The 20,130-nt window shown below is 44.0% G+C and overlaps 1 protein-coding gene across 1 annotated transcript in view; it reads right to left on the bottom strand.

Moving 5' to 3' along the window:
- The window catches only part of LOC144817928 (putative tetratricopeptide repeat protein 41), a 391,161-nt gene that overhangs the window by 309,099 nt on the left and 61,932 nt on the right, over nt 1–20,130 (bottom strand). Inside the window, exon 2 of the mRNA XM_078674882.1 lies at nt 4,404–4,596. Within this exon, the coding sequence (XP_078531008.1) occupies nt 4,404–4,596 (193 nt within the window). The remainder of the gene's footprint in view (nt 1–4,403; nt 4,597–20,130) is intronic.

The following is a 20,130-nucleotide window of genomic DNA, read 5'->3' on the forward strand; positions in this document are numbered from 1 at the left end:
TCACCGTGGTGAGGCCATCCTCCGTGGCAGATACCCTCTGTTCAACTTCCCCCATCCGCTCATTCTGTCTGTCGAATTGCGTGGCCATGTGATCAAGCCTATGGTTAACTGCCTCCATAGTGCCTTCAATGGATTGCAATGTCTTCTGCATAGCCACCAGCATAGCCTCCAAATTCGGCGTACCCCCGGATGCCCCGGCCGAATCAATGTCTGAGGGAGCCTGCGAGGAGGACATCGCTGTTTTCTTAGCTTCGAAGTTGATCTTGGGCTGATTCCTCTCCAGTCTGCCCATGTTGTCACCAGTCCGCTATAACCAATGCCACTGCGCCTAGGCCCACCCAGCGATATTCAATCTGAAAAGGGCCCAGCAATAGCAATTAGTCACAGGTAACAGCCTCGTGTACCAGGCTATCACAGGCTCCGAAATCAAAGGGCGCAGTCAGAGCCAGTACTAAAAAAAAAAAAAAATTAAGCCTTAGTGTCCCATGGTCATTGCCATCAGCAAACTATCTGTATCGGAGGTAGGCCCCAGTTCATACACTCCGCAAGGCCCCAATTCCTCTCCTCAGGTGTCAGGCAGCTATCGAGGCCCTCAACGGCACTTGCACACAGTTATTTTTAATGGCCCAGACTCCACGGGGCCTCCGCCACACTGCCGTCTCGTACCGGCTCCCCCGGTCCGCACCCCACCCCCGCCGGCCGCAGTTCGCACAGCGCAGCCCAGTACGGCCCAGCGCCGCCTCCACAGCCCCGTGCTTTCCCAGGCCGCTGCCCCACTCACCGCTACCAGCAAAGGCGGGCGCAGGAACCGGTGTCAGCTGTCCCTTGCCGCGACGGGCCAGCGCTCCTCCGCTTGCTGCTAGGATCGCCTCCTCTCGCCTCTGCTACTCCCAGTCACCGTGCCATACGCCGCAGGAACGCTCCACAGCCGCCAGACTCCGGGAGCAGCGAGCAGTCGTAGGCCGCTACCGTTCGGCTCCCGACACCACGTGGCCGAGACCGGCAGAGAAGCCCAGCACCAGTATGCGCCACAGCAGGGGACTCCGACCTCCAAAACAGCGTCTATCAACTCCGCGTGACAGCAAGCTCACACTGCAACAAAGTTGGCGTGTGGCAGAGGCAGGATGTGCAGGATAAATTAAGGATATTTGCTCGGTCCGGCGGAGCCTCACATAAGCGCGGCCATCTTGCCTGGAGCCCTCTAGCGCGCCCCACCACGACGCCAAGTTAAACAAGGTACTAAAGGTACTGGAAGACAAGGGACTGACTGCAGAGTGGGAGAAATGCCACCTGGGCATGGCATCCGTCACCTACCTAGGCCACGAAATAGGTGAACGAGGGATCACACCGAAGAAGGAAAATGTAAGAGCAATCTGTGAGGCCCCACCACCAGCCAGCAAGGCAGAGGTCAGGTCATTCCTGGGCATGGCCGAGTACTATAGCAAATTCATACAGCATTTCGCTTCAAAAACCCATCACATGCGGATGCTCACAAGAGAAAAGACGGCGTTTGCATGGACAGAAGAAACCCAGAGAGAGTTTGAAAGCATCAAGGAAGAGGTGACCCATGCCATACCCCTCCGAGGGTACGATCCACAGGGGCGGACGGTGGTAACAACTGACGCCAGCGACAAAGGACTCGGCGCGGTCCTTATGCAAGACAGAGGAGGTGGAGTGGTGGAAACACTCAGTTTCGCGTCCAAGACCCTGACGGACACTGAGAAGAAGTTCAGTGTCATCGAAAAAGAGATGTTGGCGGTGGTTTGGGCCTTTGGAAGATTTCGCCAGTTCCTATGGGGCACCAGATTCAAGCTGAGAACAGACCACAAGCCATTGGTGCGGGTCCTCACGTCCAGTGGGCATGCGAGTGCCACCCCGACAATAGCAAAAATGACCCTTAAACTACTGGAGTACCGTTATGATGTGGAGTACATCCCCGGCAGCAGAAATAAAGTGGCTGACTACTTGAGCAGGGCAGCAGCCATGGACTCAGCGGAAGAGGAGATGGAAGAAGGGGACGAAATGGTGGCACTGACGGAGGACCCGGAGAAAGTAATAAGCAACCATGAATGGAAGGAGGCGTACCAAGAAGACAAGAATATCCAAGAGGTGAAAGGATACAACACCGGTGGATGGCCAGAAAAGAGACATCTCAATGGAGAGATGAGGAAGTACTTTGAAGTGAGAGAGGAGCTCTCACTTGGCGACAAGGGAATCTTTATGTACAGAGGGGACAAAGTGGTACCCCCGGAAAGACTCGTCCCCAGACTACTACCCATACTACACGAAGGCCATTTAGGAATTGGGAAAACCAAACTGAGAGCCAAACAGGGTTACTGGTGGCCAGGCATGGACACACAAACCGAACGACACGTAAGGGAATGTAACCAATGCCAACAAGCTGATAAGACTTTGACTCCATTGAGGTCGTCCATAGGAAAATTCGACACACCGAGGAATCCATGGGAAGAGCTCTTCATCGACATTTTAGGGCCCATCCTGGACAGTCAAGGGACTCCGAAATACATTTGTGTCCTGGTGGACAAATACTCAAAGTGGCCCGAGGTACATGTAAATGAAGAAATGGACACGGACACCATACAGAAGTTCCTCACTAACATCTTCCTCCGAGAAGGCATCCCCAAATGTGTGTTAAGTGACAATGGCCCACAATTCACGTCAGACAAATGGCTAAAATACATGGAAAGAAATGGTATCCGCTCCAAACACACGTCCATATACCATCCGGCAGGTAATGGACAAGTCGAACGGTTAAACAGAGTTCTAATGGGCTCCGTCCAAGCAGCCATCATGATGGGGAAAGACTGGGAAAAAGAAATGTTACATATGATATGGGCGTATCGAATCACCCCCACAGGAACAGGGTACAGTCCTTTCCAAATCCTAAGAGGTAGAGACCCATTCACGAAGGACAATTTGGCGTGGAAGGACAAGACGGTGACCAGCAAGTGGTCTCCGGCTGTGGTGCAAGCCAATCTAGAAAGAGCCCAGAAAATATATTCGGAACACTACAACTAGAGGAAGAATGTAAAGGACACGCAGTTGGAGGAAGGAGAATGGGTGAGAGTCAAACTGGCTACTCTCCAACGTAAGGGGGACAGTAAATACAGCAGACCGCTCCAAGTCAAAGAGGTATTTGGCAGAGCAGCAAGGTTGAGTGACGGGAATGTGTGGTCACAGGATCGCATGGCTCGAAGCAACCAGATAGTGCAATGGCCCCCGGAGAGGCGAGAAGATGAAGGGACAGATCAGAGCACATCCGAGAATGAAAGCAGCAGTCATGAAGGAGAGTTGGAAAGCATGGAACCAGGGTTGGAACAAGATGGTGGAGAAAGCCCCGGCGCAAGCTTGGCAAGACGAGGAGAGAGAGAACCAGTGGACAGTAAAGGTAAAGAGGCAGAGTCCCCGACCAAGGAGGAGAAGGAGGCTACATCCACTCCGGTAAGGTGCACTAGAGGTGGACGTTTGGTGGTGAGACCCTCCAGGTTCCGGGACTTTGACATGAGTGATGGACGTTGAAGCTGCCATAGACTAAGCTACTTCTTTTGAGTAAAAGGGGAAGATATGTAGAGTTGCTGTTCTAGCGTTTCACGCTACGTCACGACGTAGCGTGAGACGCGGCCATTTTGCATTGCGCGCCGGGCAGCGCGATCAGTCAGGTGCCGGAGCGGTGCACAGGCAGCACGCTCGTCGCTCTGTGTGCCACATATATAGTTTAAATAAACACCGCAATTTACCTAAACTGAGTGCCTGTCCTCATTGAAAGCAGCATCTTTACAAATCTGTATGTGTGTGGCAACTTTATAGCACTCAGCTGTCCGAAAGGGCAGGTGAGGCCTCTACAGGGATTGTGCTGTGCCCAATCAGAGCCGGAGAAGGGGGCGTGTCAGTGCCCTTATGCCACTTACCTTTCCTCTTGTAGGGAAAGAAGGGCCTCAGTTAGATAGGGTTGTCGGGGTTCACTCAGAATTATAAAATGCCCTCTAAGAGTAGCAGTATAGATATAAATGATCCCCCTGCCCACAGAGTGTCTCGTGAAGCAGCATAGCCTGGAAACGGAGTTTCTGGGACCCCGTTGATGCTTGGTTGAGGTTCCACGCATGGAGAGTGAACTGCAATATTGAATATCCCACAGAGGACACAGACGCTGAGCGCTTGGACACCAGCCAGGATGGACATGCAACAACTTAAGGAAATGGGCAAAGGGAGGTGAACTGGGCAAGGGTTCAAGTCTGCTGCCAAAGTTCAGCATAATGTTCAGGACTGTGTTATTTAAGGTTACTGACGCCAATGGCTACTGAACAGGGCAGGAGACCTTTGCCATAATTCACCACATACATTTGACTCATTCTGCGGAAGGTACAGTATTTCAGTTTTGTTACCTTGGTAGAGACGTGCAGAACATGCTCGGCGTCTTCTTGTCTGAGGAAGACGTTTCTCGCTGAATGTCGTCGTTCACGGCAAAGGCATCCAAATGTGCGAACATTTCCACTGCCTTCTCAGACGACACAAACTCTTTACAAAGCTTCTCTTCAAAAACTTCATGGTAAGCCCGTTCAAGGTTATGTTCGTGACCTTCAAAGCAGAACACTTTGGAAATAAACAACATCATATTGTACCACAGTGAAATACATAAAAAAGCAGGGATATGGAGCCCTACTGAATAAAAAAACGAGCAGACCTCTTGCATTGTATTTAAAAATATATCAGCACTGGACAAACAATGTGTGTGAGTGTGTGCTCGGTACAGCCACTCGGGTGAGGGATATTAATGGAAGCAAACAGTAACGACAGCCAGCTTAGTTTGTCCAGCAAACTGTTCACCACAGAATTCCTGTGTTCCCCTGGCACATTGAGCACTTAACTTTCAGTTTGTATTGGATATGCCTACGGTTATATAATAAATACAAAGATGTAGTCTTAATGCTTTCCGGTCGTATCTCTGTTTATTGATTTATTACATATAACAATACATTTCTTTAAGTATTGCACAATTGATACAGTGATTTTTTTTTTTTAAATGATACCCTTTTGGACATTGTTGTGTATATAAGTTTGACCCTGGTTCTCTGGGGACAATGGGCTACTCCTGTTTCATATACTCCACTTCCTGCCCAGCAGGAAGTTTGTTAATGCATTAATGATTGCTGTTCTCCACCCACTTCACCTAGCAGTGAGCGTGAATATCAAAGCAACATTAGTATTTCCTCCACTTTGTCTAGTATCAAGGCTGTCTTAAAAGCAAATGATTCTGTTCTCTCACCAGCACCGCATGATTATAGATCCCACCACACACCCAACTATCTCTAAAGGTAGTCACACTAAATATAACCAAACATTAATCTACTCAAGTAACCCCAGTGGAATCACCACCTCTAAATCCTGACACATCTCCTAAATAACACATGACGTTGCCTCTGAACTCTAGGTCTGCTCGCTCTAATGCAACTTGCATATCTGCCCTCTTTCAAGAATGTGACCTTGACACTATTCCTTCCACTCATGGAAACCTTGTTCTGCCCCTTCTCCATGCCACTATCTTACCACTAGGATACAACATCCTCCACTTCTAGATGGCAGAAAAAATGGTGGCTCCCTTTAACCACAAGAAGTTCCATAAATGCAAACTGATCAACCGAAAAAAACTCGATACAACTCCATGATCCAATGAATGAACAACTTACACCACTCACATGGCAGCAAAACATAGTCTAGTGATGCCTTCCTTGATTATAGCTCTGATCAACACACATCTTCTGGCGAACAGATTTTCCTGGGAGATATCACTCCAGTGTGAAAAGACAAATACGTTCACATACTCCTCCTCAAATCCTTCGACTCAGGCAAAAACCTATGAAAAAATTGCACCTTCCCTTCTCACAAACAAATCTCTCACCCACTCAAAGTCCCTTCAAAATACTAAATTTAATGCACCAGTCTCTTGTAGACTGGAGACAGAAATAGAAAAACGTATAGCCCTCAAAAGCACTAAACACAAAGCCAATGGGTGTTACTTTAATGTGCTAACAGGTGTAAATTCAGATAGGCATAAGTACTTGATCGTTTCTCTGTTTCGGTGCCTCCTATGTATGTGCTATGTGTTTATTCCCCACACGTGTCCTGCTGGTGCTTTCACATAAACAAGGCAGCAAGAACTGAGCAACATTCATCTTTTGGCTGGTGCAGTGCTTTCAACTTTTTTGACATTGTTAAAAAAACCAGTTAAAATGTGCACAAACTGAGCAGTGAGTCTTGAGCCTTTGCTCTGGCAAACATGCTTAATGCTAGGTGAATTGGGACGAGGGAAGTGCTCATTATTTTACTACACTTCCCTGAGGCTGCTTAGTGTAAAGAGAGCAGTGTGCAACACTGTATACACCCCCACCGCACTGTGCTTGGAAGATGTGATGGATGCAACTGTGTTGTGTACTTTAGCAGATATTCAGGTCGAATATGACCTGCATAACAATATTTTTCTTTAATATCTTCATTTAAGACATGACATCCTCCCTAACATCCAGAAACTAATTGAGCACCCACCTCTGTTGGCCAAGAGGTACACTGAACGTGTGCCCTCTCCCATCGTGGAGACAGCCCAATGCCTCGCTTAACAAGGATATAGAGACACTAATGGCAACTGGCATAATTGTAAGGGTCACATAACTTTTCCTGTACCCCTTAGGAAGGAGCAACATGGCTAATAACGTGAAATCTGACATCCTCCATATAAATGATGCCTCTGTGGTTGTCCATTTCCTTGCATTCATTGCACTTGACTATACAGCACAAGACTTTCTCGAGGGTTTCAGCAGTAGAATGTCAGAGATTCGCCTGGTTAACAGCTTGATTTGAGAGGTGTGTAATGATTGATAAAGTCCTTGCATAGCAAAGGAAGGCATGCCATTCTTTTCTACTTTTTCTGGTTTGCCCCAGGTTTTTCCCTCAATCTGCACTTTAAGCTGTGATCCCACTGAGTGCGCTCTACATTTGTTGGCGCTTAGTAGCAAAACACAAGACTCTGTTGCTCAGGGAGTACAGTGAAGCATACCTCACTAATGTGGGTGGGAAGCTAATGGTCCTCTGAAACAAGGAATGCAGATACTGAGAGTAGTAGCTCAAATTCAAAGGAAGGGCACAGGTGTTTTTATCCACGCCCTTGAGAAATGAGCCTATTAACTTACCCTCGTGAAATCTGTTTTATTTTCCTGATTGGGGGGCTTCATTTCCACCTGTATGAATACAGTGTGTTGAATACTTTGGGGTATGTGTGCTGTGCATGAAGACAGTGTACAGTAAGAATATAAAGTCTATTTGCATATTCACAGCATGGTAGCTCACTAAGTATGGTAAGGCCATTCTGACTACTGTATCCATGGAGCAGTCATTGACATTGGTTGCTAGAGAGAAAGAAGTGAGGTAGTGTACCAAGGTTTACAGTGAAGGGGCACTGTGTTCAATTAGCAGGTGAGCAGATACTGCTGTTAGGTAGGAAGGCTGGCGTGGTGAAGGCAGAGAAGTCTTCATAAGCGACCAGAGAGCTATCTAGTGGCTCATGGCAGTTGGACCATCTGAAATGCATGCCTTCTTTTTTCTTGCCCAGAAACCCTGGAGCAGTCTTTATCTGGCATGCAGATGCCACACTCACTTTCATAAAACAGCTTCTGAATTTTTTTATTTTTCCAAGAGTTTTATACAGCACAAACTTGACCCAAAGGTATCAAGAGGGCTTTACATGAGCACCACTTGGGTTACAGACGGACACATTTGTTTTTTTTGTTAGGCATGGGGAGATTAAGTGATTTGCCCAGAATCACAGGATGTTGAGCGTCCCTGCTGAGACACAAACCCGGTTCATCAGGGTTGAGGTCGACCGCCCCAGCCCTTAGGCCACATCCTCTCTCCACTTGATGTTCTGTACCATGGGACACTGAACCTGCAGCTTGTAGACATATAGGGGCCGATTAGGATGGAGGATTTTCCGCCTCCTCCGGGCCGGCGGAAGCCACCTCCGGCCCGGAGGAGGCGGAAAATCCTCTGCGGAGTCACCAAAGACCCACCGCCGCATTACGATGGCTGGTGGGTCTTGGTTTCTGTCCGCTGCTTTTCCGCCGCGGTTTGATTACAACCGCGGCGGGAAAGCTCTCATTTGGCTGGCAGTGTCTATCAGACACCGCCAGCCAAATTAGGAAACATTTGTAAACATGCTTTTCCGCGGCGCTTTTTCCGCCGTGGAAAAGCATGTGTACTTTTGATTTTGGGGGCCCGTTGCGGGCCCCCAGGGTGTGGACGGGTGGGGGGTGCACATGGGGGGTACCTATGGTACCCCCCAGCATTTACATGCACAAAGCGGCAGGCACCGCGCGGTGCCTGCCGCTTTGTGCATGTAAATGTAAAACATGCACTTTTAACATTGCGGTGGGTGCTGCTTGAAGCAGCACCCGCCGCAATGTTAAATATCCAGGATGTGACCGCCAGGGTGGCGGTCACATCCTAATTTGCACGGAGGGACCGCCGCAGCCCATGCGGACGGTCCCTCCACCTCTGGGATGGCGGACGGACGCAAGTCCGTCCGCCATCCTAATCGGCCCCATAGTCTTTATTGTCTTCATTGATGGTAGCTGTTGCACTTTTTTTTAAGTTCAGAATAATTTTAATTGAATTTTCGAAAAAAGTAACAGAGATAGACAATACAAAAAGCATATATATGCGTAATGAGATCTAAGTAATTGAGTAGTACAATTTCTTAATAAATTACAATGAATCAAATAGTAAGAACAAAATACTAGTCAATCAAGGGGAAAATAAAAATCACGGTCAGGAAAGGGGGGAGGGGGATAGAGGGAGAGTACCTAATATATCATCTTATAAGAAACATAGAGTGACTATTAACATATAAATATTGAGTATGCAAATATTGTGAAAATAAAGCAGAATAATAGTAAACATTATAATTTTAACAATAAATATGAATCTATAGGTGACCAGAAGGAATGATAAGAAACCAAATTATGAGTAAGACCATGTAATGATAATTGAGCACCTCTTCTTGTAAAGATAATCCACGACCACCAGGCATGTACTGATAGAGAAGAAGCGTCTTTCCAACAAAAAGTGATTGATTTTAAAGCAGCAGAAATTAAAAAATGAAACAACTTTGCTTCAGAGTCCTTAAGAGGATGTGTAAATACAACTGATTTACAGATTAACAATTTATAAGAAAGAACATCTTGAATAGGCAATATTTTCAATATAACATTCCAAACTTCAGTCCAAAATTTTAAAATTATTGAGCAATCAAATAACATGTGACGTAAGGAACCAGTATGTATCTTACAGTGCCAACAAATATCTGAAGGAAGTAATTTAGCACGATGCAAACGCAGTGGAGACCATAAGGAATTAAACAAAATATATGCATTTGTCTGGTAGAGAGACACTGGTAACCAACCAGAAATGCTATTGAGCCAAATAATATTCCACGAGTCATCAGATATAGAAATGGAAAGTTCAGTGTTCCAAAATGTTGAAATCATAGTAATATTGGAACCTATGGAAACAGCAAATTTCTTGTATAGAATAGAAACAGCATGTGAAGATTTAGAGACAGCATGAAGATAAATTGGTAAATCAGTTGCAATTGTAGAAGGAATACCAGTTGGAAATGAGTCCAAAATGGAGTTGCATAAAAATTGGTATTTAACCAAATCAGTATTAGGTAACTTAAAATTCGATTGCAATGTGTCAAAAGGAATAAAAGCATCATCACAAAATATATCTTTAAGATAGAATATGCCTGCTTTAATCCATGAACTCCAATAATTCAGATTTATATTCAGTTTAATAATAGCACTATGCCATAATGATAAATCTAATGTAGAATATAAGGGAGAAGCAAAGCTAGAATCTAAATCATTAAGTATTAATCTTGAAGATTTAATTATGGGCGAATGGTGTACAACAGTAGATTTATGAGACATTGTAAGCAAAGATGGTAGTGGGAAAGGAGCAATAAGCGATTTTTCTATATCAAACCAAATAGGAGATTTAGCTAGTGGGGAATCAGTAAACCATAATGAACTTTGTTTCAATATGAATGCTTTGTGATACAGGAAAAAGTCAGGAAGGCCAAATCCAGCATAAGATTTAAGCATTTTTAATTTTTTGTAAGCAATTCGAGGGGGTTTGTTGTTCCAGAGAAATTTAGATAATAATTTATCAATATCATTGTAGAACTTTAGTGGGAATTGAGTGGGGATCATAGCAAGGGAGTAATCATTTTTAGGCGCAATGTTCATTTTTATAGATTCCATTCTCCCCCACCAAGTGAGATGAAGGGAAGACCATCTGGAAGTTTTATTTGTAGTGAGGTAAGGATGACAAAAATAAAATACCCAAATATTTTAGTTAGTTTTTTTGCCAAATAATATCTGACACAGGCAACATATCAGGGGTACAAAGAACATTTAAAGGGAAAAATTCAGTTTTACTAACATTAAGCTTGTAACCCGAGACTACAGAATATTTGGAAATGATATCTAATAAAAACGGAACAGATGAAATTGGATTATTAATAAACAATAATACACCATCTGCATAGGCTAAGGTTTTAATAGTAACATTTTTTATAGTAATACCTTGAAAATCTGCAGAATTCCGTATACGGTTAAGGAAAGGTTCAATTCCTAACAAAAATAAAAGTGGAGAAAGGGGGCAGCCCTGTCGTGTGCCTCTAAAAAGGGAAAATTGAGTACAAATATGGGCATTAATAAATAAGCGAGCAGTGGGAGCAGTGGCGGCTGGTGACATTTCTTAGTGGTGATCCGGAAAATGAATTTCATAGAGCACCGTAGCGAGTGAGCGTAGCGAGCGAGCCCGAACTCTTAGAAAAAAGAGTGGACAAATGGTGAATTTTCAAGCAAATTTGAGAAAGCAGTAAGGTTAAATTAAAATATAACAAATTATTTGTGAAATATTAGGATAATAAAGCAAAGACTTGGGTACAAAAGCATAACGCTCTAATTTTTACCTTACTGTTTGCATACAGCTCTTAGATGACAGTTAATAGCTCACTGTTCTATGTTAGCATTTTAACTTACAAACTGAAAGTAACAAAAGGATCTCTCTGACAAAAGCAATGACTTATTGACACTTTGGGGCCATGTGCATTAGTGGGTCAACGCCACAGACCACTGGAGAAGATGTACAAACGTAACCATTGTGGTGCCGGAAGTTGCAAGCAGAATACATAGATTTCCCTCAGGTAATCAGTATGATATGTCAAGTATTGCAGGGTCCAGGGAGGGAGACGGAATGATGAGTGGAAACAGAGATGACTGACAAGGTGATGGATAGCACTGTAGAGCAGAAGGGTCACGGTACAGTGGAGAATAATGAAGGAGGAGAAATGGGTCAGCTCCTAGTGAATATCAATTCGAATATTGCCAACTTGAAGAAAGTCAAAAGCAAACACAGAACAGCACTGCTCCAAATAACTGTTCGAAACTAAAAGTAAAATGAAACAAACACCTTTGGGAAAATAGAAAGTAATGTTATTGTCAACGGGGATCATATCTTTCAAATCGACACAGCAGGTGACATGGGTGCGTGCTTGTTGTACACTGCTATAACAGAAGAGCATTGCAAAAACGTTATTGTGTTGCATTTAATGAGACCAAGATGTCGTGTATAATTAGAATTGTTTCACTGGTCCTGGTTCCACACCCATCTCTAATGCACACTTTCAGATACAATAGAAAAACACACACTAAAACCCTGCCATGGTTTGTGATTGTGCATATAAAACAGCCCATCCCTATCGCTGGGTACTCAGTCATTACCCCGGCGCGCCTCTGCAGTTTCTCACCTTGCTGTCTGTGTTTGTATTGCTTGCTGGTTCACACATGTCGAGCAATCTGCTTCCCTTAATTAGATTTCAGAAACTATCCTGCAAGTTGAATATCTCCACAACAACGGCTTGTTTCTTTTTTTAATTATACAGCAAGGCATGGTGCACAGAGCAGATCTGACGGTCTTCTACTGCTCGGCAACACAGATTGATGCAATATTAGTAACCTTTGATCTGTTTCAGCGCTAAACAAAATGCGTTTTTCAAATCAGCAGAATATGCCGCAGATGATGGTGTATGTGGCAAATTCAGCAAATCTATAAATATGCAGAAAACGCCACTGCCTCATCCCGATTATAGTCAGTGTGAAAAAGAGTGCCCATAGTGACGGTGCGCCATTCATCAAGCTTTATAATCGAGTGTCTCGCGCTCCCTCCCCGGCTCGCGCATGAACAATGTATGAAAATAAGTGAGATTTCCCAGGAAATAATGCCCGGCGCTTTGAATGTGCACTTTAGAGAGGGCCGAGCAAAATGCTCATGTTAACGTTAAGTCAAACTTAACTTACCTTAGGCTCCGATTCCCGCCTTCAAGTCCCGACTCCCGCGGCGCCGTCCTTTTGAAATTCCCATGGTGCTCGACTCGTTGTGACGCAGCAGGAAAGCAGCAGGCAGCCTCCCTCCCCTCCCCTCTACCACAGCACAGCGCTGTGATTGGTTCGGCCGGCTGCCCTACTTACGTCATTTCTCTCTGTATGCTGCAGCATACAGAGAGCAGGGAGAGTGGGAGGGGTTACGCGAGGGCAGGGGGGAGCGGCTTGCCCACTGTTCTTAATACAGTTAATACCTCTCAGGCTGTCCAAACAAACAGTATTAACAACAGTGGGAAAGCCACTCCCCCTGCGCGCGAGTAACCCCTCCCACTCTCTCCCAAACAGGAAATTCTGCTTTCTCGCCGTGCGAGAAGGCAGAAACAAATGGTAGTTCTCTACTATTTGTTTCTGCCTTCTCGCACGGCAAGAAAGCAGTGGGGCGGCGCCCAAACGCCCCCATGGAGGATCCGCCACTGAGTGGGAGCATACGAATAAAAGAGGGACCAAAATTAAATGACAGTAAAGTTTTAAATAAAAATTGCCAGTGAATTTTGTCAAAGGCTTTTTCTGCATCTAAAGCCATCACCCCAGCAGGGGCCGAAAGGGTTGGGCTCTGTTCGATAACATGGAGTAGTGATCTTGTGTTATTAGCTGAGTATCTGTATTTCATGAATCCTGATTGATCAGGGTGAATAATAGAATGAAGAATAGGAGCTAATCTAGAGGCAAGGATTTTGGCATATAATTTACAATCTTGATTTATTAAGGAGATAGGACGATAATTAGAAACTAGGGTAGGGTCTTTATCAGGTTTGGGGAGAACAATAATTAAAGCATCAGCAACAGAGCCTGAAATGGTTCCATAGGAGCCAAAATACGAAAAGAGTTGAAATAAATGAGGCAAAAGGGGAGCTTGGAATTCTTTATAAAATTCAGCAGGGATACCGTCAGGGCCTGGGGGACTTATTCTTTTGAAGTGATTTAATGGCTTTCAAAATTTCTTCATCGGTGAAGGGAGATTCTAATCCAAGTCTAGCAGAAGGAGAAATTTGGGGTAAATCACAAGTGTTTAAAAAGGTAGCAATTAAAGAATCAGCACAAGGATCTGGTTTGTTGTATAAATTTTAGTAAAAATCTAGGAATTCTTTAACAATATCATTGTGGGACAGCGCAATCTTGCCTTGAGGGTTACGAATAGAGATAATCTGCATTTTATATCTTTTAATGCGTAAATAATTAGCAGGAAGCTTCCCTGACCTATTGGAATTAAAACGGAATTTAGCAATTGATTTCGCAAGTTGAATTCCAGCTCTTTTACTGAGTATAGAATTAAATCCATATCTAAGTTTTTGTAATTTAATTTTATATTGGGGATTATTGGATGAAATAAATAAACGTTCATACTTTGCTATTTGTTTTTCAAGGTTTTTAATATTAGTGTTAAACGGTTTATTCTCATGAGCCATAATAGAAATTGTGGAACCTCTAATATAAGCTTTAAATGCATCCCATCTATTAACTACAGTAGTAGAATATTCAGGATTGAACAAAAAATAGTCCTGAATAGCTTGCAATAATTTAGGTTTATTACATTCATTAAGAGCAATATCAGAATTCATGCGCCATCTGGTTTGTTTAGTAATAGTGGATGAGATATTCAGATTGAAAGAAATTAAAGCATGATCTGAGATATCTATAGTACCAATAACTGGAGTGGTTGCAGCTTGAATGAGAGACGGAGAAATTAAAAAATAATCTATTCTGGTGTGGGAATTATGGGGATTGGAGAAAAAGGTATAACATTTTTCAGTAGGATAATGTAAGCGCCAAATATCCGCTAATTTGGTAGTGTGAATAAAAGATTTAAAGGCATGAAAAACCTTATGAGGACGAAATCTAGTTGTAGATAATCTATCCAACAGGGGATCTGCAATAACGTTAAAATCCCCTCCAACAATCAGTGGAATGTTACCCAATTTTAAAACTTCAGTGGTGATGGTAGACCAGAAAGTGGGATCATCTGCCGTGGGGCCATAAATATTAAGTAAAAATAGTGTAGAGTCATGTATTTTAATTTTAGCTATTATATACCTGCCCTCAGGATCAGAAATCTTACTTAAAACTTGACAATGCAATTTTTTTGCAAAGAAAATGGCAACCCCATTTTTCTTTCCAATAGCAGGAAAAGAAATAATAGTGTCAACCCACTTTTTATTCATATATTGTAATATCTTATCATCAATATGAGTCTCTTGAACAAAACATATATCAGCTTTACAACAACCTGGGTAATCTAAAAAATGTTTACGTTTGACTGGATGTCGCAAACCTTTAACATTAAGAGAAACAACTTTAATATTATGAACATTAGCCATTTTGAGTAAGAAAGGAAAGAAAAACAGTACTGATACAAGAAGAAATGAAGAGAAGCATAATGGAAATATAAATGAAAACAGTAACTCTATAGTAAAAAATAAAACAGGAAGAAAAGAAAATAGGGAGAAGGGAACAAACAAGATACAGAAATAGAAACATAGAAACGCACAAACGTTCTACAAGCATGGCCAGAACCGTTGAAGCCCGCAAATAAAGAATTAATCAAATATGTGTCATGTAATTTCTGAATAGAAAGAGTCAAGTGTTAGGGTCATGAGTATCCATTGACGGTGGAATTTGCTGTTCAAGAAATTGCCTCAGGTCTTCAGGCCATTGAAAAGATTTGGAGAAGTTGTCTTTCCAAATGCGCATCGTAGAAGGATCAAATAGTCCATATTTGAAACCAAGGCTTCCGAGTTGTGGACGATAAGCTGAGAACTCCTTACGCAAAGCAACCGTTTCTTTAGCAAAGTCTTGATGAATAAAAATGTTGTTACCATTCACCATTAGTGAGGGGATTTCTCTAGCAGCTTTCCTTATTAGGACAAGATGGTGATGACGCAGTACTTTGAAGATCATTTGTCGAGGTTTAGTATGACGAGGGTTACGATGAGAAGGGATTCTGTGAGCTTTATCCACTTCAAATTTTTCTGGGAACTTGATATTCAAAAGTCCAGGAAGCAGAGATTCCAGATATAGCCTGCAATTAGAACCCTCAACTTCTTCCGGCAAATTAAAAATACGAAGGTTGTACTGCCTATTTCTATTTTCCATATCCAAAAGCTGATTATGCATCGGCATTATTTTAGCCACTAAAGGAGTAAAAGCGTCCACTTTACTTTTATTATCTTGAATCTTATCAGAGTTATCAGAGATTTTCATTGATAATGAAGCCATATCTTTGCGCACACTTTTAACTTCAGAAGCAATAGTATCAGTACTAAGACGCAAAGCTTGAATTTCTTCTAAAATTAATGATAGAGAAGGTACGGATGACTCTACCACCTTGGACTTGACTGGAGGAGGAGAGACTTGTTGTCGTCTTTTATTATTAACTGGAGTTTTAGTCTCCATTTTGAGGTGAATAATTCACAATTAGATGCAAATAGAACTACAACTGTGGAATACAATCCTCAAATATAAGAAAATGAGGTGAAAAGTGAAAAAAGCTGTGAAAACACACTGTAAAATCACTGGTGCAGCAGCTATGTTGGACTGTGGGCATGGCTAGGCCCAAGCCAGGCCCTTTCCTAAGGACACACTCCGCCCCCCTGAGCATTCAAAGCAGTCAATACCTTCAGGAGAGGCTGGGAGTAGGAACCAGGAGGCTAGAAAGCAGGCTTCAGCTGGATAAAACTGCACGAAAATCGCCACAGATGAGAAAATCCACTTCTTAAGGTAAGCGCTGCTATTTGCGCCGACTTTGTGACACAAAATTCGTCTTTTTATGAAAAAACGGGCCCCTAAATTCACGGAGCTCCGACGATGGCGGCCATCTTGATTGACGCGCTCGCGCGTCTCCGGTAGCTGTTGCACTTTATACATCCTATTCATCGTGATCATCAGACAGTATATGCTGTCAAGGGGGATTAAGTATGTACATCTAAATAGGTGTTGGAGCTGCTCACTACAGTCTGAAAGAGTTTGGATGAAGAGTGTGTGTTGATGGTTGTGTTCAAACTGAAGCTTAGGTACCCAGAGTGGTAACAAGGTAGAGGTGGAGTTAGAATCCAGAATGATTGCTAGGTTATCAGAGACTGATCTGGTGTCATTGCTTTGGTGCACACCCTCAATAGAAGGCACACTGTAAGAAATGCTGTTGACATTGCTCAGCACAGGCCAGAATGCTTGGTAAAGTGAGGGAAGAGAAGCATGCATTAATTGGTACAAATGCACGATGCTGAGCAAAATCGTCACAGAGCTGCTTGTTTTGTTTTGGTAAACACGCTTGGTCCTTGGTAGATTGAAAAAGGGCAGCATGCATTAATTTAGTAAACACTCTTGATTTTGGGTGAAGTGAGACGACAGCAGCATACTTTGTTCAGCTCACAGCATTAGCTCTAGACAAGGAGACTGAGAGCAGTGCACATTGCTTTGGTAAAATACCTCAAAACAACAAAAAGCGGGAGGATAGCAGTGTGCACGGCTTTACTGTGGGCAGAAGAGCAACTTGCAGCACTACCGCCACCATTTTCTGTGAGAGGGTGTTGCAGTACCAGTGGTTGGCCATGTGAGTTATAGCCTGAGCGGGAGAACACTTACTATACTTTTGGGTCCTTTTTGACTGTAGTAACTTTAGATGTACTGTTAGTGAAAAGTAATGTGCTTACTCTTTTGTGAGTGGATGTCTGTTCCCCCAAACCACTCCTCAGCCATCCCTAAATCCCTCCTAACTCCTCTCTACACAACCACAATCCTTGTCAGGATGAAAAACAAAAGTCACGAAATTAGCCTGAGCTTAATCCTCGGGTAGCTTGGCACAAAGCAGTCAGGCTTAACTTCGAGGCAATGTGTAAAGTATTTATGCAGCACACAAACATTAATAAAGTAAAAATACAACAAAAGAAAATCCCACACCAATTTAGAAAAATACAGTAAATTGTAATAAATGATTTTAGTCCAAAACTACAAAAATGTAATCAGTAGAACCGGAGATATGTAATTTCAAAGATTTAGGTGAGAAAATTGCCTAAAAGCACAAGGCACCACTCGCGGTCATCTGTTCGTGCTAGGCCGGGATAAAGCCATAAGTTCAGGCTCTCCACAATGTAGCGTGAACTGGAGACAGGGACTCGGTTAATCCCACAGAAAAAGTTGCCTTCTCAATGTCCTGCGCAAAGAGTCTAGTTTCCAGTGGGGGAGGCTGCGAGGAGCAGGGGGAGTCATCGCAGATGGGCGTCGCTGTAGTCTGACGAGCAGGCGCGAAAATCCTGTTGGGTTTAGTGGACATTAGTTATTGGAAATCCGCATTGATGGTCACAGCGGGGTGTCGATGCTGTAGCGCGAAGTGCAGATCTCGCGCTGCCGGCTGCACTGGCGTCCACTGTAGGGATGTATGTCATTACGACGCGGTGTTTACACTGCGCTACCATTACAACGCAGTTATCACAACGCAAGTCGTTACAACGACTTGCGCTGTAGGCGCTGGACTTAGGAATAGTATGATTTACTATTCCAACTCCAGCCAACATAACAGTAGGGAAGGTGTTGGAATAGTAAATGATACTATTCCTTAGTATATAGCGCCATCCAGCGCAAATCGTTGTAACGACTTGCGTTGTGATGACCGCGTCGTAATGGTAGTGCGGTGTAAAGACCGCGTTGTAATGGTCATCTCCCCCACTGTAGCACAATGAGTAGGGTCCACTAGAGCTTCAGGTTGGTGGTCAGCACGGGCGACAAAATCCCAGCACAAACTGGCCCGTTTGCGGTAACGAAGAGCCCAACATTTTAGGATTTCTCCTTTGTGTTCAGAGTAGTAGACTCCGATGTCAACCAAGGGCACAGGGCCTGAGGAATTACCTCCTGGGGGATCAGGGACTCACTCTTGCAGAGACCAGCAGGGGCCTGGCAGGTCAAGTTGCTGGTTCAGGCAGGTTCAGTTGCACCAGGGCAACTGGGCAATTGCAGGGGGGCCTCTAGAGCCTGTTATGTCCCTTCAGCTCTGAACAGGAGGTCGTCAGCTGACCTCTGGAATCACTTCAGGTAGCCTGGGATAAAGGAAGTAGGTCTGGTCATCCTCCTCAGACAGCAGGGCAGGCCACAAGCAGCAGAGCAGCCCTTCTTCCGTGTTGTCCACAGGTCCAAGAGTGTACTGAAGAGTTTGACGGAGGGTACAATATTTATACCTGGTGCAAGCTTTGAAGTGGAAGAAGGTTCTAGACTTTCCCACACATCTGTTTCTGGAATTTCCTTTCTTATCCTGCCCTGACTCCAAGGGCCCTGTGGTGCTAATGGATTAGTGCAAAGCTCTTTGTGTGTGCTGAGACAGCCCCTTTGAAATGTATTTGGGGCAGGGAACAACTCCACCCTTCTGATCCTGACAGGATCGCACATCCTGCTAACACAAAGTCACCCCTTGTGTTACTGTCTGGGAAGAATACACAAAGGGCAACTGCCAACCACACCTAGTCATGTGACCCAGGATACAGGCTGCAGGCACTAAATGGTTAAGACAAGAAAATGCCAGCTTTAAAAAAATTACATTTTCAGAATTATGACTTGGAAACCGACTTTAACATTAAAGTGAGTTTTAAATCACAATTCATTTAAGTAAAAACATGACATTTCTACCTGTTTCCAAAAAAAAGTTATCATGTATAAAATGTCATTAGGTAACCCTATGTTATCCCATGGGATAGGTAGGCCTTATAGCAGCGAAAAACAAATTTAAAAGCAATTGTTATTTTCTCAACTTAAGATCAAAATGGGGTCCAGTAAGAGGAAGCATATGTAAAACTTAAAAGTACATATCCAACTTTTAAAATACACTGCTCCCTGCCCAATGGGTGGTGTAGGACCTACCTTAGAGGTGATTTATTTGTATTAAAAAGAAAGGTTTATGCCTGGCAAAAGGTTGATTTTGCCAGGTTGAAATGGCAGTGTAAAACTATACACAGGTTGCACTTAGTTGTTTTGAAGGGCTACCTAAGTGGGTGGCACATGAATGCTGCAGGCTCAACAGTAGCATTTAGTTTACAGGCCTTGGGTAAATGTAGTAACACTGTAATAAGGACTTTAAAGTAAATTAAATGTGCCAATTGGATGTAAGCCAATTCTACCATGTTTAATGGAGAGAGCACAAGAACGTTAGCACTGGTTACGATTGCTAAAGGGCACAGAGCACTAAAAAGAAAACAAAAACAGGTTCAGAAAGCAGGAAGCCTCCAATCACAGGTCGAAGGTTTTCCGAGGCGTTTCAGTTTTGACCACTGCATTATGATGAAGGAGGTCAAAACTCAAACCGGCCGGTCATTCCGGCTGGATTACGACGTGCATAAGGAGCCGGTCAGCCAGTTGGAGACTGGCATGTAATTCCATTGGACACCAGCAGGATTACAATGCAGTTTCCAACAGGCTTTCCATGTCGGGCTTTCTGACATAGAAAGCCTGTTGGAAAGCAACATTGGGGGCCCCCTAGCAGGGCTCCCTTCAGCCTGCGGCCTCCGGTTGGGGGCCGAGGGGGCACCTACGGTGCCCCGCTGTTGATCCCTGCTATTGATCCCTGCACCGTGTGGCAGGCACCCTGAGGTGCCTGCCACGCGGTGCAGGGATTAATAGATTCTCCCATTTGTCT

This window comes from Lissotriton helveticus, chromosome 1_1 (assembly GCF_964261635.1).
Source record: "Lissotriton helveticus chromosome 1_1, aLisHel1.1, whole genome shotgun sequence".
Lineage (NCBI taxonomy): Eukaryota > Metazoa > Chordata > Amphibia > Caudata > Salamandridae > Lissotriton > Lissotriton helveticus.